Source organism: Cuculus canorus, chromosome 1 (genome assembly GCF_017976375.1).
Source record: "Cuculus canorus isolate bCucCan1 chromosome 1, bCucCan1.pri, whole genome shotgun sequence".
Classification (NCBI taxonomy): Eukaryota; Metazoa; Chordata; class Aves; order Cuculiformes; family Cuculidae; genus Cuculus; species Cuculus canorus.
This window is the reverse complement of record NC_071401.1, coordinates 194005625-194022166: the sequence shown is the minus strand read 5'-3', so window position 1 is coordinate 194022166 and position 16542 is coordinate 194005625. Positions and strand designations below refer to the sequence as shown.

Here is a 16542-nt window from a genome sequence, read left to right as displayed (position 1 = left end):
GTTTCTATCATTACTTTCCGTTTGATGTTAGTACTGGGAACTCAGTTTCTGAATCCATGAAAGAAAATGCAAGTAAAAGTAGTTAAATCATAGAATCATAGAATGGTTTGGGTTGCTCCCCTGGGCAAACTATGCCAGTGTTTCACCACCATCATCATGAATTTTTTCCTAATGTCTAGTCTAAATCCTCCCCTTCTGCAATTTATAGCCATTATTATAGCCATTAAGTGTTAGGAAAATGTATTTTTTTTTACCTTCTTTGAAAAAAAAACTAAGAAAAGAAGCAAACTTGCGTGGAAAATGCTGTAGCAGAATGTCTGGGCTCTTGACACTTAGAGGATGATTGATAGCTGGGATTATGAAACCTTGTTGGAGTCATCTGGATAGTTTGGCTAGACTTCAAGTTCTTATTTTTCAAGTGTACTTTCTGTCTAGGTGATCTATCATCTGCTTGTTTCCTGAAACTGTTCTGTGTAGCTTCTGATGGTCGTACAAGAAGCAAGTGGAATGAGTGGAAAAAAGACATGCTGATAAAGTAGGGCTGGGGTTCCTTTCTGCCAACATCTAATCATAGCAATGGGATTTCATTTTAAATGTTTGGACTCTGTAGGATTAGGTTTAAAAATACTGATGTAACTTCAGGAAATTGCCCATTTACCTTGTGATTCCAGAGTTGAGCCCTCTGTATTTGTGTGTTTTTTTCTTCCATGTACCAGTGAAAAAGATTTTTCTTTTTCTGTCATGCAATCGATCTTAGAAAGACATGGCAGAAAGAAAACATGTGGTCTTCGTTAGACCGCAGAATAATGTTGTGTAAGTGGAATACCTCAGGGATAACGTATAACTTATTTTCTGTTGTTCAGTGCATAAACGATGCTCTTTGTACAAAGCCACACAGAGGAATAGTTTGAAATGTATTGTACTCTTGTGTTGTTAGAGCTCAGTTCATTAAAAGAGAAAAAGGTTCTGGTATCTTAAGCAAAGTGGATCCTGAGAAGTATGGTGAGGCTTCAAATATTTTAGTCTTGGTATGGCTGTTAAGTCAAAGAGCTCCTATGTATTCACGAGAGGAAAAAAGCTGACATAGAAAAGGTAAACCAATGCGTCTGAGTGGTAAAGCGTGATAAGTTTCTTGCAGGAAGTTGATCTTGTGCAAGATAGGTGCTTACACCAGATCAAGCAAAACACTTTTTTTGTTTTTTAAGATGAAAATCATATTATTAGGGCAAGATCAGCTTTTTAACTGTAATTAAATAAAAACAAAATTTCTTCAAATAAGGAATGTGTTTTCAACTAATGAAGCTGTGTTGGCAGGGTGATAATGAAGAAAATCTGATCTACCTAAGAAATTGCCAAAATCCTTCCAAAGCTTACAGTGTATTATCACTAAAAGAATAGAGTGACAAAATTGGAGATCCTCTACTGTTGAGATTAAGGTATGGTAGCGGAGCTACTTTGTGCAATAAAGCGCTGATCATTGAATTTTGGAGGATTAGTTTCTATATAGTACCATTTAACTCTATAACCTTGAAATTAACTAGACAAAGGAGTGTGGTCTTTGTGACTTTCACATTCATGTGCTGCTTGAAGAGGACTTTCGCTTCAGCAGTAAATTGTGTATAATATGCTTGGATTGTAGGATGAATTCTTCTCTAGCACCTTTCTTTCACTCCTCCTGGCCAGTTACTTAAATGAAGTGCACCTATGGAAACAGTTTCTTAGAAGGCCATGGGTGACAGATTGTCAGAATTCTGAAAGAATAATGACTTGAAATAGAGGAGTACTTGCAGAAAATGGAAAGTACTGTATTATGATAGTGGATAGTATTTTATGACTCATCTAAAATATCAAGCATCAAAGGATAAGCAATTGCTTTTAAGATAGATAAGGAAAAAAGTTCCTCAGTGGTTACATTATTTTCTGTTCTGAAGTTGTCAGCTTTTGTAGTACAATGCAATAAAAGTACCTGGAATACTGTGCCATGAGAGTTTTATGTATGTGTGTGGTGAATACCTGAAATCTTCAAGTGGTAAAAAATAATGAGGTAGTATTACAATCCTGTTCTGCTTCCTTTTAGATGAAACCACTTCTGCTTAATGCTCTTTGGCAAAATAAATTTGAGTTCCTCAAGTCTCTGATTTTATTCAGTGTAGATTAGTCCCTTAGAATTTTTGGGTGAGTTCTGACTTAAGGCTTAAACACCTGTTTCAGTAGCTTGCAGTAGGGTAAGAAGTTTATCTTGGCTCCCTTCTTCCCTCTGCCCCTCCCTTCCCCCCTCCCTTTTTTATTCTTACAAAAGTGGTGATGTATTTGTTTGGTCAGAGATGATAACATTAGTTGGGCCATGCATTAGCAATTAATTATCTATACATAGCTCTAAAAAGATACACACAGTGTGCTCTTCTTATTCTGCATTACTTTAAAAACAAGCAGCCCAAAATTTCACTTGATTCTCAGATTTGGTAACCACATCTCTTCTTTCTGTGTTGACGCTAAAGGTCACTTGAGTATGTGATGATTGGGTAACCTCAGTTGTTTTATGTGAGTTTGCAGGCCTCGTAGCCCATGAGGCAGCTGTCTGAGGTGGGTTCTTCACATCCATTATTCTCCCAGGAATTTTTGTCGACATTAATTTCCAGTTGTTACCGTACCTGGTCGGAAGTGTTTAAAGAAAATTCAATTAAGGAAAAACACAACTCTACTAAAAGCAGTTTTAAGTGTGAGAAATGTCTTTCGAAGTGAGGATCTCCATCCCAGGCAGTGGTGTCCAGTATGCCTTTTAGATCTACTTTGAAACAGGCTGAAACCTTTTTTAGAATTATCTTATTACAAGCATAAAATAAATTCTCTTCTTTATTGGTATAGGTGTAACTGCAGTTCGTAGTGGAACAACACTTAGCCTGTGGTAGCGCATTTACCTCGACTAAAAATGTCGATGGTTTCCATTCACTTATTGGGTAAGAATTTACATAATTTTTTTACTTGTTCAGAAGAAGAGAACTAAATCGTAAGTTGATATTTCCTCTTAAGTTGTGGATGAGGCTGTTCAAGGTTCTGCCCTACGAGAGTAAGCTATGTGGGTGGCAGAATGAGTGCACCTCATTCTGTAAAAGGTGCTGTAAAAGGTGCTTGGGGTTTCTTTTATACCTCATACTAAAAGTATTCTATACCTGCTTTTGGTTTAACAGGGTTTTCTGTTGTTTCCTTAGTCTTGTGCATAGCTAGTGATACAGGTTGACATTTGTGGTATTTGATAGGAAAATGCTCTGTTTGAATTAGGAAAGCAAGGTACTTTAACAGCCGGTTGGCCTGATTGCCTTCCAGTTCACTGTATTTGGTAACATGCAATGTGACTGAAATACAACTAATGCTGTCTGGAGCAAGACTGGACTGTAGCAGGTTTAAGCACTTTAAAGCATGCCAAAATGTTTGATGTTAATTTCCAGACTTGATTTGTAAGAATTTAGTTAAAGACTTGGTGCCAGCTCATACCTTAGAGATACCCTGTAGATGTCACTTCTATCATTCTAATGATACTGCCTTCATCAATAAAAGGAGCAAATTCTGATTTAAGTCCACAGGACTCTTGTGAAGTCCTTTTCATTACCATGTTTTTCACTGGAGGCTTGTTAGTTTTTTCTTGGCAATATAGCGTTTGGCGAGGGTGAGTGTTTGTAAAATAATATTGATGGTAAAACTGCTCGGCCTTAGTAGACTTTAACTGAGATACTACGCTTTGTCAGATGGGAGGATTGTATTTATAAGGCACTGTATGTGCTTCATGGCAAAATGGCATGTGGTCTTGAAATTGCTACGATTTGGAAGGAGTTTGCAGTTTTTCATTATGTAGAATTTTGCTTCAATTACCTGATCACTTGTGGAAAGTGTTGTCTACGTTAGGTTATAAAAATGCATTAGTTTGTTTATCTGTGAATGGGAACAGGTGAGGTGCTTTGTACATCTGTTGTCGTATACGTGGTTGGGTGTTCTACCCAGCTCGGTAAGATGGGTGGGAGACTACCAATAACTGACATGCAGGTCAGATTATTGTGTTCACTTGTGCAAGTCAAGCAGATTGTGACTTTGCTTTGTGATTAAAACCTGCTACTAATTATTTTTAGCTTGCTACTTAAAAAGAACAAAACACACTTCTGGAGGTGGCCCCTGAAGGTTATAATATCTTCTGATGGTAACCTGTTACAGTGAGATGGAGATTCTCATAATCATTATTGTGAATCATTAGAATTAATTTGATTTAAAAAAATACTGAGTGGAAGTTATGGCACTGTTGCTGTTTACGTCCTTACTCTTCATTGTGGATGTTGAAACTTGTTTCAAAGTGCAAAACAAAAGTGAGCAACACTGTCTAAAAAATACTTGAAAAATCCTGTACACAGAGGCTTCCATTGAAAGTTACGGCAACTGGACTCTTGACAATGTAGAGCAGTAAGCAGATGTACTTCACATTCTGTAAGTCTACCATAGAATCATTGGCACCTCACTGGATGTGAGGAATTTTTTTTTTTTTTAAATTACCAAGTTAAATTACTTTTGTCAGTTTGTAGTATTCTTAAGTTTGGGCTTTAAGATCGTCACATTCCTGAAATAGGTGTTTGACGTTAACGTTTAAAGATTGATGTTTTCTTTTCCTTTTGCTTGTGTAAAATAAAACCATTGAAATCATTATGACAGGTAAGTTTGATGTGTTGGGTCGTTTTTTATGATGTGAAGTTGCCTGATTTTAAGATAAACTGACTCAGTCTTTTGTGGTTTTGTTTGTCTGTTTGTTTTTCACAGGGCTTGTGGATGCACTTAGATGTTTGCAATGAGCACTGTGGCTGGCATGCCCCAGTGTTTTGGATACCAATGCATAGGACTCCGTAGTAATCGAATTTATCAGAAACGAACGTCATGAGCATAGTGATCCCACTGGGGGTTGACACAGCAGATACTTCTTATTTGGAAATGGCTGCAGGCTCAGAGTAAGTATGTGAGCATAATTTTAAGTTTTCTTTTTTGTTGCTTTATTTTATATTTTTTCTAGTTGGTATGTTTTGAATACAGTTGGAGAGGACTTAAAAGTGTCCTTAGTTTTATTGTATCTTTAATTCCTTAATAACTGTCACCTTATTCTTAAGTCAGTTTCTTCCTCTTGAGAGAGAGCGAAAGAAAAAAGCTAGTGTTCTACTAATGCATGTTTTTCTTGCTTATCAGATGGAGAAATACATATGCTGCCTGGTTTGCTTGTCATACTTAAAATATTTTATATTTAAGTTTCCCTGTAACTATATGTAAATATTTTTTATTTCCTGTGTTTGAAAGGTAACTTCATTTGTCGTGGTAGATTGCAGGAATGTGGTAGGTATTGGACAAGAGTGCCCTTATATTTGAAAGTTGAGATGCTTCTCGAAGTTGTTATATATTAAAAAGCTAATAGAAATTTACTTGCTAATCATTTATTTCAGTTAGTAACTGCAGATAACTGTGCATAAGGGATTACAAAGAGCCAATAAAGTCCTGAATTCAAGAAACTCCTCATTTGCACGAAACAAATGTAGAGAATTTCTGGATATGTGTGAGGGGTGGATTTGTGGATTTTTCTTTAGGGTTTGTTTTGCTTTGTTTTGGTTTTTTTCTCTGTAGTAGTGCCTGAATCTGTAGAGTATCAATAACCTAGAGTTTCGGTATTGTTTATCTCCACCCGGAGATTTTTCCTGTTGGACAAACTTATTTGCATGTGTGTAGTATTGACCTGGCTTACAAATATTACAAGGAGAAATATCATTTTGGGCTACTTGGCTCTTCTGAGAGGTAAAAGGCCAAGGTGATGTTAGTTTTTGCCAGCGTATGTAGGTACATCGTCCTGTTGACCTCTATGTATTTCTTAATAGTATGTGGATTTTTTTTTTTTTCTCTCTGTTGCGTTTGCTTTAGTAGGCTATCGGACAGGTGGGCTTTTCAGCAGGAGGTGGGTATATAAAGATACTAGAAGTGGTGTTAGAGATGATAGTGATTGTGCAAGCTACAGTCAGTCTTGTATACTTCTTTGCATGTGCACAGGCAATAAAACCACAAAATGTTAAATTTGTTTAAATTACATTGATTTTTGGTTTGTTTTTTTTTTTTTTTAAACCATTTGAGTTGCTGTTACTCTTTGCCTTTCTTTGCTTATGTTAGAAGACTTAACCTGTCTTTGGTTACCACAAAAGAATATTTGCTTGTTAGATATTGAAAGAATGGAACAGACTTGTTTTGCATACATTCTTGCAATCTTTTGTAAACCAAAAATGAATTTCATAAGGTGGGCCTTCATTTAACAGGTGCGTTGAGTAATTAACACAAATTTAGGTAGCTTACACACAGTCCTTTCTAGAATGCATGTGCTGAGTAATATTACTCTGTTTAAGAAGCAAATGCCTTTCCTTCCAGACATTGAAGTAAAAGTTACACACTGCAGGCAAAGCTCTCTTAACAGCTTTTTAAAGGGATGTTTCTCTTACTGTATATGGATCACAGAATCCAAAGAATCACAGGCTATTCTAACTTGACACCATTTATCTGAAGAAGGCAAAGAATTTGAAGTTTGAAGCTTTTTATGACGTTGTATTTTTAAAGTTGTTTTATTTTTGTTCTGTCTTATCATAAACACTGGTTTCCTTGGTGCAGAAATTTTTTTGAGTGACCCATTCATAGCTGTTTTCATTATCTTTTTCTGTGGTTTTCTTTTATGTTTAGAGGAGGTTGTGATTCCCGATGTTGCTGACATTCCTTGCAGACACAGCATGCCATGCTGAAATTAAAATAAGTAAATATAGTTGCCAGTATAAGCAAGATAGAGTTCATAGTGTGATATTTGCTTGATGCTGTGGCACAGTGACTGAGTTAGGAACTGTTTTCTTTCACGTTAAGTGATTGTTAGCAATTGGGTAATTGATGTAATCTCTGCAATATTTCTCCTAAAAATGTATAGTTACATGATGGGCATACGTTGGTTTAAAAGCCATGTCACTGTCTAGAGAAGCGTGGCACGAAGGCGTGTCCTTGACCTACCAGCTGATATAGCTGTAAACTTTTTCTGTCGCCATCTATGATTTACAATTTTTTTGTACTTTTTCTTCCAAGGAGTAGCATGTTCCACATAGGTTGTATTGGTAGTCATCACAGGTTGTCTCTGAGCAAGTTCTGGGCTTTTCCCAAGAGGGAGGAGCTGGAATTTCTTCATTGTGACTGACAAGTCTGATATTGTTTCATCAGTTGTTGGAGCATGAGCAAACACAGGTATGAGGGAACAGCAAACCTGGTTATGTAGGAAAGGAGCCCAGGAAAAATGTTAGCATAGTGCAGGCTCTTAGTGCTAAGAGCTTTTTCTTCATGCTTCAAATTAAGGGATAAGCATATTAAAAAGGTGGATAGTTTGTGATTACATAGTTTCACATATAATTCTAATAATTGTAGCAGATAGCTATGTGGAGAATAACTCTCATTAAAAGGCTTGGACTTCTTAAAAAATAAGGTGAAACACACTGTCTCTTTTGTTCCTTGTATATTAGCAGGCTTTCTAGTTGTGGATTGATCTTCGTAGTGCCACAGTCGGAACACACATACATTTTGTCTTTTATTTGTAGAAGGCTTACTAAAGGTTAACGTGTGGCTTCATACTGTTAAAGACGTTGCAGTAGTAAGCAGAGCCAGCCATTTTTGGAAGGTTCAGAATGCATTTCCTGACTTGAGGCTCTTAGTCTGTCTTAGCACATGAGTATAAGGTACACAGTGGGAAATGCCATTGATGGTACTGCTGCCCTGCTTTTAGTATCGAAATACGGGTTTTAGAGGCAAGGTCTCTAAAAATCCTAACAACCACAGTGTTACAGATCATCGTATTGAGTTTAATATCCAGGATAAAAGATGATAAACATCATTGTAGTTTTAAATAAATGAAAACTTACACTCCCATTGCTGTTGTTGAAATAGGGATATTTTCTTTGTAGTTTAGGACAAATGGTAAGCTTTCCAGTTCCTACAGATGGTATTGGTCCAGCCTGTTCTTGTAGGGCCTGCTACAAGAACCCACTAAGAACCCACTTTGTGGTATAGCAGCAGTGCTCAGTTCTTTGTTGTCTAGGTAGTGAAGTCTATCAGATGTGTTTGGTCAGATGAAGTTTCTTGAAAGAGAAAATACTTCTTTTGATACAAAATAACATTCTTTTATCTGAGCTGACCTTCAGCCAGATGCTCAGTTGTGCTGGTACAGAAGGAAAACAGACCTGAACTGCTTGAAAATTAGACTTATCAAACTGGCGTGTGGCAGATTGATGGTGCTGAAGCATGCTTGAAAGCAAGAAGTTGCATTTTGGGGTCCCAACAAATGTTTTCAGTTTTTGTAGCCTAGAGCTTGGATACCCACCTGCCCCTGAAAATTTTAGTTGCAGTGAGATTTTCTTTTCAGTTTGGATACCTGCATTTTTATAGAAGTGGTAGATGGCCCCAAATTCTAAGGACTGATTGTGTTTTGGGTATTGGTGAGAAGATGCTCTTTTTTTTTTTTTTTTTTTTTTTTTTTTTAAAGTTACTACTTGGTCAGAAACAAAACAGTATTTAAAAGGAATGGGGCACAGGAGATGGGACTTCTTAAAGAAGAGCTGATCGTTGCTTAGGATGGTTGATAGTTAATTCCCTTAATATAGGTTAACTATAAGCTTGTAGAGACTGAGGTTTTGTAAACTACCTGATCTCATGTGTTGCTTATATAACTTCTCACTAATGCCACCTGCTGGCAACATGCAGAATGTTTTCAGTTTGCTTTGTACTTCCAAGTACAAACAGTAGGAAATGACCCGGAGCATGAGTTGTTTCACTTGCAGAAAAAAATTATTTGTGAGGCTTTTAAAAATATGGGTACCTTTGTTTTTTTAATGCATTTGAGAGAATACTATGTTCCTGTTTTCAAGTTACAGGAATGTCTTAAATCATTGCAGCCAAATAGCATGGGGGATGCTTTTTATTTTATTCCTTGTGAATATTTTACACATTTTTGAATTGCTAACTGCAACACTTAACAAAATATATGATTCGGTTTATCATGGTAATATTTTATTAGGATTTTGGTCTAACTTCAAATATACTATATTATAACACAAGCATTTCAGTTTTGGTGAAAACTAAAGATACCATCAATATCTATTGTAGTTCGACGCTGAGGGTGTGTTGGAGGTGAAGCTGGAAAGTGTGGTGTGCACAGGAGACTGATGAGCTTACTGTATTACACCTCACCTGTGTTCAAAAATACAAGCAAGGGAAACTTCATCATGTTCTTTTAAATCCAAATGCTTACCCTTTTTCTTCCTGAAACATGCTTTTTGGGATGACCAATAAGAATGCCAATAAGATAGTGAGATTAGGGGAGGTATTCACAATAGGGTAGTTAGTGCCCTGCTATTTGAGTTAAAAAAATATTCATTAATTAATTTTTAAAGTAAGTGGTATCCCACACTTTAATTGGCTGTAGAATTAAATATTTTACCAAGAGGTATTCCTTTACAAAACTCTGTGACTCTGCTTGAGAAGATGGCCCTGACCTTTGGGCAAAAGATAGTTTAGAGGGTGTGTTTCCTGTTTAAGGTCAATCACAGACATGATGGACGGAAGATGGTAACAAGGAATTGGGCAAAAGGCATATTAAAGTGTTGGCAGGCCTGTCTGCCGAAGTTAGAAAGTTTTTTGTAGTTCTGTGGAGAAAAGGATCCTCATTCTGTACTGCCTATGGGGTGAGTATCATATTCATAGAGTCATAGAATCACCAAGTTGGAAAAGACCTCTTGGATCATTGAGTCCAACTATTCCTGTCTGCCATTAAACCATGTCCCTGAGCGCCTGGTCTACCTGTCTTTAAATACCTCCAGGGACGGTGACTCAACCACCTCCCTGGGCAGACTCTGCCAGTGCCCAGTGACCCTTTCTGTGATAAATTTTTTTCTGATATCCAGTCTGAACTTCCCCTGGCACAGCTTGAGGCCATTCCCCCTTGTCCTGTCCCCTGTCACTTGGGAGAAGAGGCCAGCACCCTCCCATCTACAACCTCCTTTCAGGTAGTTGTGGAGAGCAGTAAGGTCTCTCTCTTCAGCTTCCTCTTCTCCAGGCTAAACAACCCCAGTTCCCTCAGCCGCTCCTCGTAAGACTTGTTCTCCAGCCCCTTCACCAGCTTTATTGCTCTTCTCTGGACACGCTCCAGAGCCTCAACACCCTTCTTGTAGCGAGGGCCCAGAACTGAACATAGGATTTGAGGTGCGGTCTCACCAGTGCTGAGTACAGGAGCGGGATAACCTCCCTGGACCTGTTGGCCATGCTGTTTCTAATGCAAGCCAAGATGCCATTGGCCTTCTTGACCACCTGGGCACACTGCTGGCTCATGTTCAGGTGGCTGTCAATCTCTCAGGTCCTTCTTCTCCAGGTCCTTCTCCTCCAGGCAGCTTTCTAGCCACTCTTCCCTTAGTCGGTAGCACTGCATAGGGTTGTTATGCCCCAAGTCCAGGACCCGGCATTTGACCTTCTTAAACCTCATGCTATTGGTCTCAGCCCAGCGGTCCAGCCTGTTCAGATCCCTTTGAAGGGCCTCCCTACCCTCCAGCAGACCCACGTTTCCACCCAGCTTAGTGTCATCCGTGGACTTGCTAAGGGTGCACTTAATGCCTTCATCCAGGTCATTAATAAAGATATTGAACAGGACTGGACCCAGCACTGAGCCCTGGGGGACACCACTTGTGACTGGCCTCCAGCTGGAGTTAACTCCATTTACCACCACTCTCTGGGCCCGGCCATCCAACCAGTTTTCCACCCAGGGGAGCGTGTGCCTGTCCAGGCCAGAGGCTGACAGTTTCCTAAGCAGAATGCTATGAGAAATTGCAGTTGATCATAAGAGAAACCTACCATGATTAACTTTCTGCTCTAGCATTTGCGTGGATAAATGGAACAGTAACAGTTAGTTACAGTCAGAGCTCTGGTGAGCATCTGTTATAGTTTAAAGAAAAATTTGTGGTCCCCGTGGATAAGCATTTGAAAAAAATGTTGCTGAAAGCTGATTCTAAGTTTGTATTTATTTTAAGACTTTCTTAATACGAAGATTTAATTGATGTTGTCTCACTTAATTTTCTCCCACCCTTTTGCTGGCTTCCCTTGCTCAAGTGAGGTTGTGCTTTTTCCTTTTTAACCCTGTGATCTGAATCTTGTTTATGATTATTACAATAGTTGGAGATAAATACATTTACTGTATTTTCTTTTTTGAAGCTTAATGCTTCTGCATCCCACAGCTGTTACGCCTTCTAAATATTTAACTTGCTTCTCTTATGTGGTTTATAAATTGCTAAAGTAGGTAGAAACAGGTTTAGGGAGTAGGGTATATTGTTTTGCCTCATATTTTGCAAGAGATTTAGAATATATTTTACATTTTTGTAGTCAGTTGATAAAATAGCCATTACCTCTTTTTTAGGACTTTTCCATTCTACTATCTTCCGTTGAATGCTCTCTTGAAGTAGCTGGTGTTTACGTTGTGATAATATTTAATTTTAATGAAGGAAACTCTACTAAATTAATTGTGGCATTGCCGAAGGGGGGATTGTGCCCAAATTTCAACTTGCCTCCCCACCCCATCCTGTATCATTAAGCTTTCTTGCTTTGGAAAGTGAATATTTTCCATGTATTTAAGCAAACAAGACCTGGGCCTCATGAGCATTGAACACATAGTATATAAGAATACTGGAGTAAAGCTACTGCTTTTCCCAGTGGATGAGAGTTGGAGAATAGCAGTAGAATCAATACAGTGGTGGAGACCCTCTTGAACAGGAGAAAGGTAAGTTAATTTCTGTCCTAGCCGTGATGGATGGATAGTCAATGCCTGACTCATTGGCATTTTGATTGCCTGAATCATCAGAAGGATTGACTGGATGACATGAATGGTGTGTGATTACTGCACAAATGCATTATGTCAGTAAATAGGTAAAGGCAAGTCTGTTGGAAAGGCACAGCTTTTCCATCTTCTGTCTTTTTTTTAAATCATGAGTTTGATGATCCTGGCAAGTTTTGAGCCACTTAGAAGGTAATTCCAACAAACCATGGGTAAATTTTTTTTTAGCTTGAATGGTGTAAGGGAGTAACTGAGGATTTTTTTTTTTCTGGGTTGATGAGGTAACGGAGGGCATGTGTTGTCAGTGTTGTTTTTTATCTCATGCTAGTCAGAAGTTGTATTTCTAACGCTAGTACTTCACATGATTTGTGCACTCGTGTTTGCTCACTCTCTTAAGAAAAGGCAGCTGCTGATGGTTAGAGTTGGATGTTTAAAAAAATACATTTTTTCTTTGAATTCTAGAAACTAAAGTCTCTACCCCATAGTGTTTTGAACTAGTGTTTCGTTTTAAACAATTTTATCATGTAGTAACCTCACATAGGGAAAAGCTAGTAAGAAACAGGCCACCAAGGATGTTAGTAGGTTGCTTAGAACTAGACTTTTAAAAATACAGAATGTTGTTTTCAGAGAGCTAATGATTAGTTATATTGTTACAAAAAATGTTACCAGCGAGTATAAATTGCTGATGTCCTTTTAAATCAAACCAGCGTTGCTTCATGGCATAAGAAAAAGCCTCTATTTAGTCTTACTATCTAAGAAAAAACACTGATACCTGTTTTAATTAAGATTCAGAAATACCGGTTTTATTTAAAAACTCATTTCAAGGGATCATTAAGGTATTTGTGATGGAACTTCAGGCATAATAAAACTAAAATTAGAAAGTGATCAAGGTCCAAGTGATGAGGCGAGTAAAAAACCACCTCAGTTCTAGATACTGGTATTTTGCCCTGTCTTTCAGTGTTAAGAAAAGCACCCAACAGCCACACCAAACATGAGAAAACAGCTAGGTAATTCTGAGTTCATTTGAGGTTTGTTCTAAGGTGTTTGAATGATATGGTGCAGTGAAAAAATCTGAATTATTGAGTAAAAGTGTCTCAGTCATGAGAGTGTATATGTATATGTGTGTGTGTATGCATACACACGTAGATATATATATGCTTGCATGCACATGTGACTATAACTACTGAAGAAAGGTAATGAGGGCATAATTTCTTGTACTCCAAAAGGTCTTCCTATTTAGTATTCCTTTATCTTTCTTATCTTGTGTATAGTGGTTTGGTGCATATGAACCGTAGTTCATGTATTAAAGAAGCACTATCTTTCAGTACAAACCCTTTTTTGTTAAACTTTTGTAATTTTTTCTTCCTTTCTATTTAAAGAAATGGCCCTTTTTAGTTAGATTCGTCCTGCTTATGGTTTCTGTTTATAGAAATGATACTCTGCTGCCTTGAGCACTGGCTGGTGTGGATGATTGCACTCACACTACCACTAGGTGTCATTTTAGAATTGAATAGGATTGGCGGTAGTGCAGGGCTGTACCAATTTGCAGCTCTCCTAATTACTGCTTCTGTCCTTTGTCATAAATCAACTGAAGCCTTTTCTGTAGCTTCTGTTACAATTCTGTAGACTTGGACCTAGAGACTGATGACTCCCCGACAAAGTGTGTAATGTGGTTTTCTGTCCCAGATTTGGAGCTTATGTCAGGTGATTCAGTATGCAGTTTTTTGAGAAACAATTTTGTAACTTTACAGGGGCATAATTACTCTGCTGCTTCAGAAACTTCATTTAATCAAAAGAAGAGGGGTTGGGTTTCCATTTTTTTTGTCTTGCAGTGAGGGAGCAGTTGGGGTTGTGCAAGCTTGTTCTCATACACAACCCCTTTTTGTATGCTTCTTTAAACAGGAACAGCAGGCAATTTATGAGAAGTTGTGCAATAAATAAGTGTAACTTGTTAGTATAAATTACATATTAATTGTATTTATTCTTCTGTCTTTTACCTTGCAGACCAGAATCTGTAGAAGCTAGCCCTGTGGTAGTTGAAAAATCGAACAGTTATCCACACCAGTTATATACCAGCAGCTCGCATTCACACAGTTACATTGGTTTGCCCTATGCAGTAAGTATCATACTAAGTGTTTTCTGTAAAATAGATTATGTTAAATCTGCTGTCTTAACTGGAAAAACTCTGATTCATGCCTAAAAGTTTTATATCTTATTGTGAGTTGGGAAAGCTGACCACAGAGTTGTTTAGAAGCAAAATGCAGGACATAGTGCACTTCTGTATAAAATACGGTTGGGAAGGTATAAAACAGGAGTGAGCAATGACAGAAACAAAATTTAAAAAATACCACTAAAGAGTAATTCTCTGAAGTTTTTTAGAAATTGAATTCTTTCACTTCGGCAAATAAGTATCAGTGGATGAATACTTAAGAGCTATAATTTGCCTTTCCACAAAAATCTAGGACCATAACTATGGTGCTCGGCCTCCTCCAACGCCTCCAGCTTCTCCTCCTCCATCAGTGCTTATAAGCAAGAATGAAGTAGGCATATTTACCACTCCCAACTTTGATGAAACTTCCAGTGCTACCACCATCAGTACATCAGAGGATGGAAGCTACGGAACTGATATTACCAGATGCATTTGTGGCTTTACGCATGATGATGGATACATGATCTGTTGTGACAAATGCAGGTAATGAATATTAAATCAGTTAAAAGGGTAAAAATTATGTAAAATGTCAAGCTGCACAGAGAGTAAGTGTAATTAAATGGTGTTTTAATTATGTTGAATCATAGAAAATTTCCTTTCATCAAAACAGTTTTGAAGGTTCTATGGCTTTCTAGTAGGCAAGGTAGTTGGTTAAGTTCAGTGAGTATTTTAATTTAGTATTTTATTTTAATTTTTTTTTCATACCTCAACTTGTGTATTGTTACTTCATAAGGGTATCTGGTTTTTTGCCCTCAAAAAGGGATAGCTCTTTGGTATTTTGCCCAAGTTACTTGTTGTTATGGTGAAATAAAGATCTAGGGATTGGTTCTTAATCTACCTGTACTAAGTTATAAAGCATCTTCTTAAATTATATATAGAATAACTTGCAGGTTGCAAAATAATCTGAAAGGATCTTCTCCAGTACTGGTTTCTCTGTGGATGATCTTTCTGATAAAAACTCTTAATTTTCAAAGGACATAGTTTCAAGAATTTTAGTAACTATGAAAAAACTAACCTAGATTCTTACTGGAGAAGCTGAAGTTTAATGTTTAAACTTCTGTGTTCATGCTTAAGCACCTACTTGATTAAAGTAAAATAAGTGAGTGGTATTGAATATTTTGATCTGGAAATACATGCCTAGAAATTTTTAGAGACTATATACTTTCCAGAAACGTGAGATTTGTCTTCTCCTGGTTTTACTCAGTATTAGTCTGTAGTTTCGCATTCGTTATGCTTGATGAACCCTACTGAGTTTAATTAGATCATTGTATATTTCTGAAATTATTGTTGCAGCTAATTAAAATGTAAATTTTGAGCTCCAGTCTTTTGTCTGATTATATAACAAGCTTGCTATTAAGTTTACCATTATTAATTTATTATTATTAATTAACCATTTTTTATTTCCAGTGTCTGAGAAAAGTTTCCAAGAGAGAAATTAGTCTAAAGAAGCAGAGAGACACTAGTAGACAGACAGCCACAAGATGGGAATTGCATTGAACAGTGGAATAGAGAATCCACTAGCAGAGTGGTGGCAAAGATAGTGATTGAGGTGTAGTTTTAGGCAGCATTCAGTTTGGGTAAATATCATGATGAGAAAAAGAATGGCTTGCTCTTGCTTTGTGTGTCTATATTATGCACAAAATTTTAACGTGTACTGATTTTGGTTTGGTGGTTGTTTTTTTCCCCCCCCAGTGTCTGGCAGCACATTGACTGCATGGGGATTGACAGGCAGCATATTCCTGACATATATCTGTGTGAACGTTGTCAGCCAAAGGTGAGTGGTTCGTTTGAACTCTTAAGTAACGGATTGGTAGAGAATATTAAAAAAGGACAGTATTGGAACAATCAAACAGACAAAACACAGAACAGGTAGCTAATCCTGACATTCCTAGTTAAAGGAAGGCTACACTTGTCATGCAGATGAGCTTACCAGTCTCCATTCCCTTACTCACTGTAGGCTTTGTTTCACGCATCACTGGACAGTAGGGATAATCCTTGAAATGGTTATTGAAATAGCAATGATTCCTGGATCCTTCCTCAGGCTGACAGATACCTAGGCAATCCATTCCGTATCGTGTTGCATCGAGGACCTCTAACAGCAGTGTTATCAGTTGTGCTGTGATATAGAATCTAAACTTACATTGCAGATTGTTCATTAAATAGTGAATAAAAGATGAGTGTATAGAACATTTAATAACCTATAAATAATTCTTTTATTTCTGAAAAATAGTTGGAATAGTTTTTGTAGAATATTTTTTGTGTTTGTGACAAATGTTTTGAAGAATCTGCAGGGAGTGGTTTAATGCCTGCTTCTCTGTAATCCGTGGGCCAACTGTCAGTCCTGTGAGCTATCGAGTTTTGTTTTAAGTGATTTGAATACTTTTATGTGCTTTGCATTAACATGGAATGGAATAGTGCACAACTGTTGTTTTTTGAA

The 16542-nt window shown here is 37.4% G+C and overlaps 1 protein-coding gene across 7 annotated transcripts in view; it reads left to right on the top strand.

Moving 5' to 3' along the window:
* Positions 1 to 16542, top strand: part of KMT2E (lysine methyltransferase 2E (inactive)) — a 64477-nt gene that overhangs the window by 12787 nt on the left and 35148 nt on the right. For all 7 annotated transcript variants that reach the window (XR_008448182.1, XM_054056392.1, XM_054056393.1 and 4 more), the window contains 4 exons: positions 4798 to 4982; positions 13901 to 14012; positions 14359 to 14588; positions 15798 to 15877. Coding sequence is in view for 6 of the 7 variants with exons in the window: in XM_054056392.1 (XP_053912367.1) it covers positions 4912 to 4982; positions 13901 to 14012; positions 14359 to 14588; positions 15798 to 15877 (493 nt within the window). In the remaining variant the exon portion in view is untranslated. The remainder of the gene's footprint in view (positions 1 to 4797; positions 4983 to 13900; positions 14013 to 14358; positions 14589 to 15797; positions 15878 to 16542) is intronic.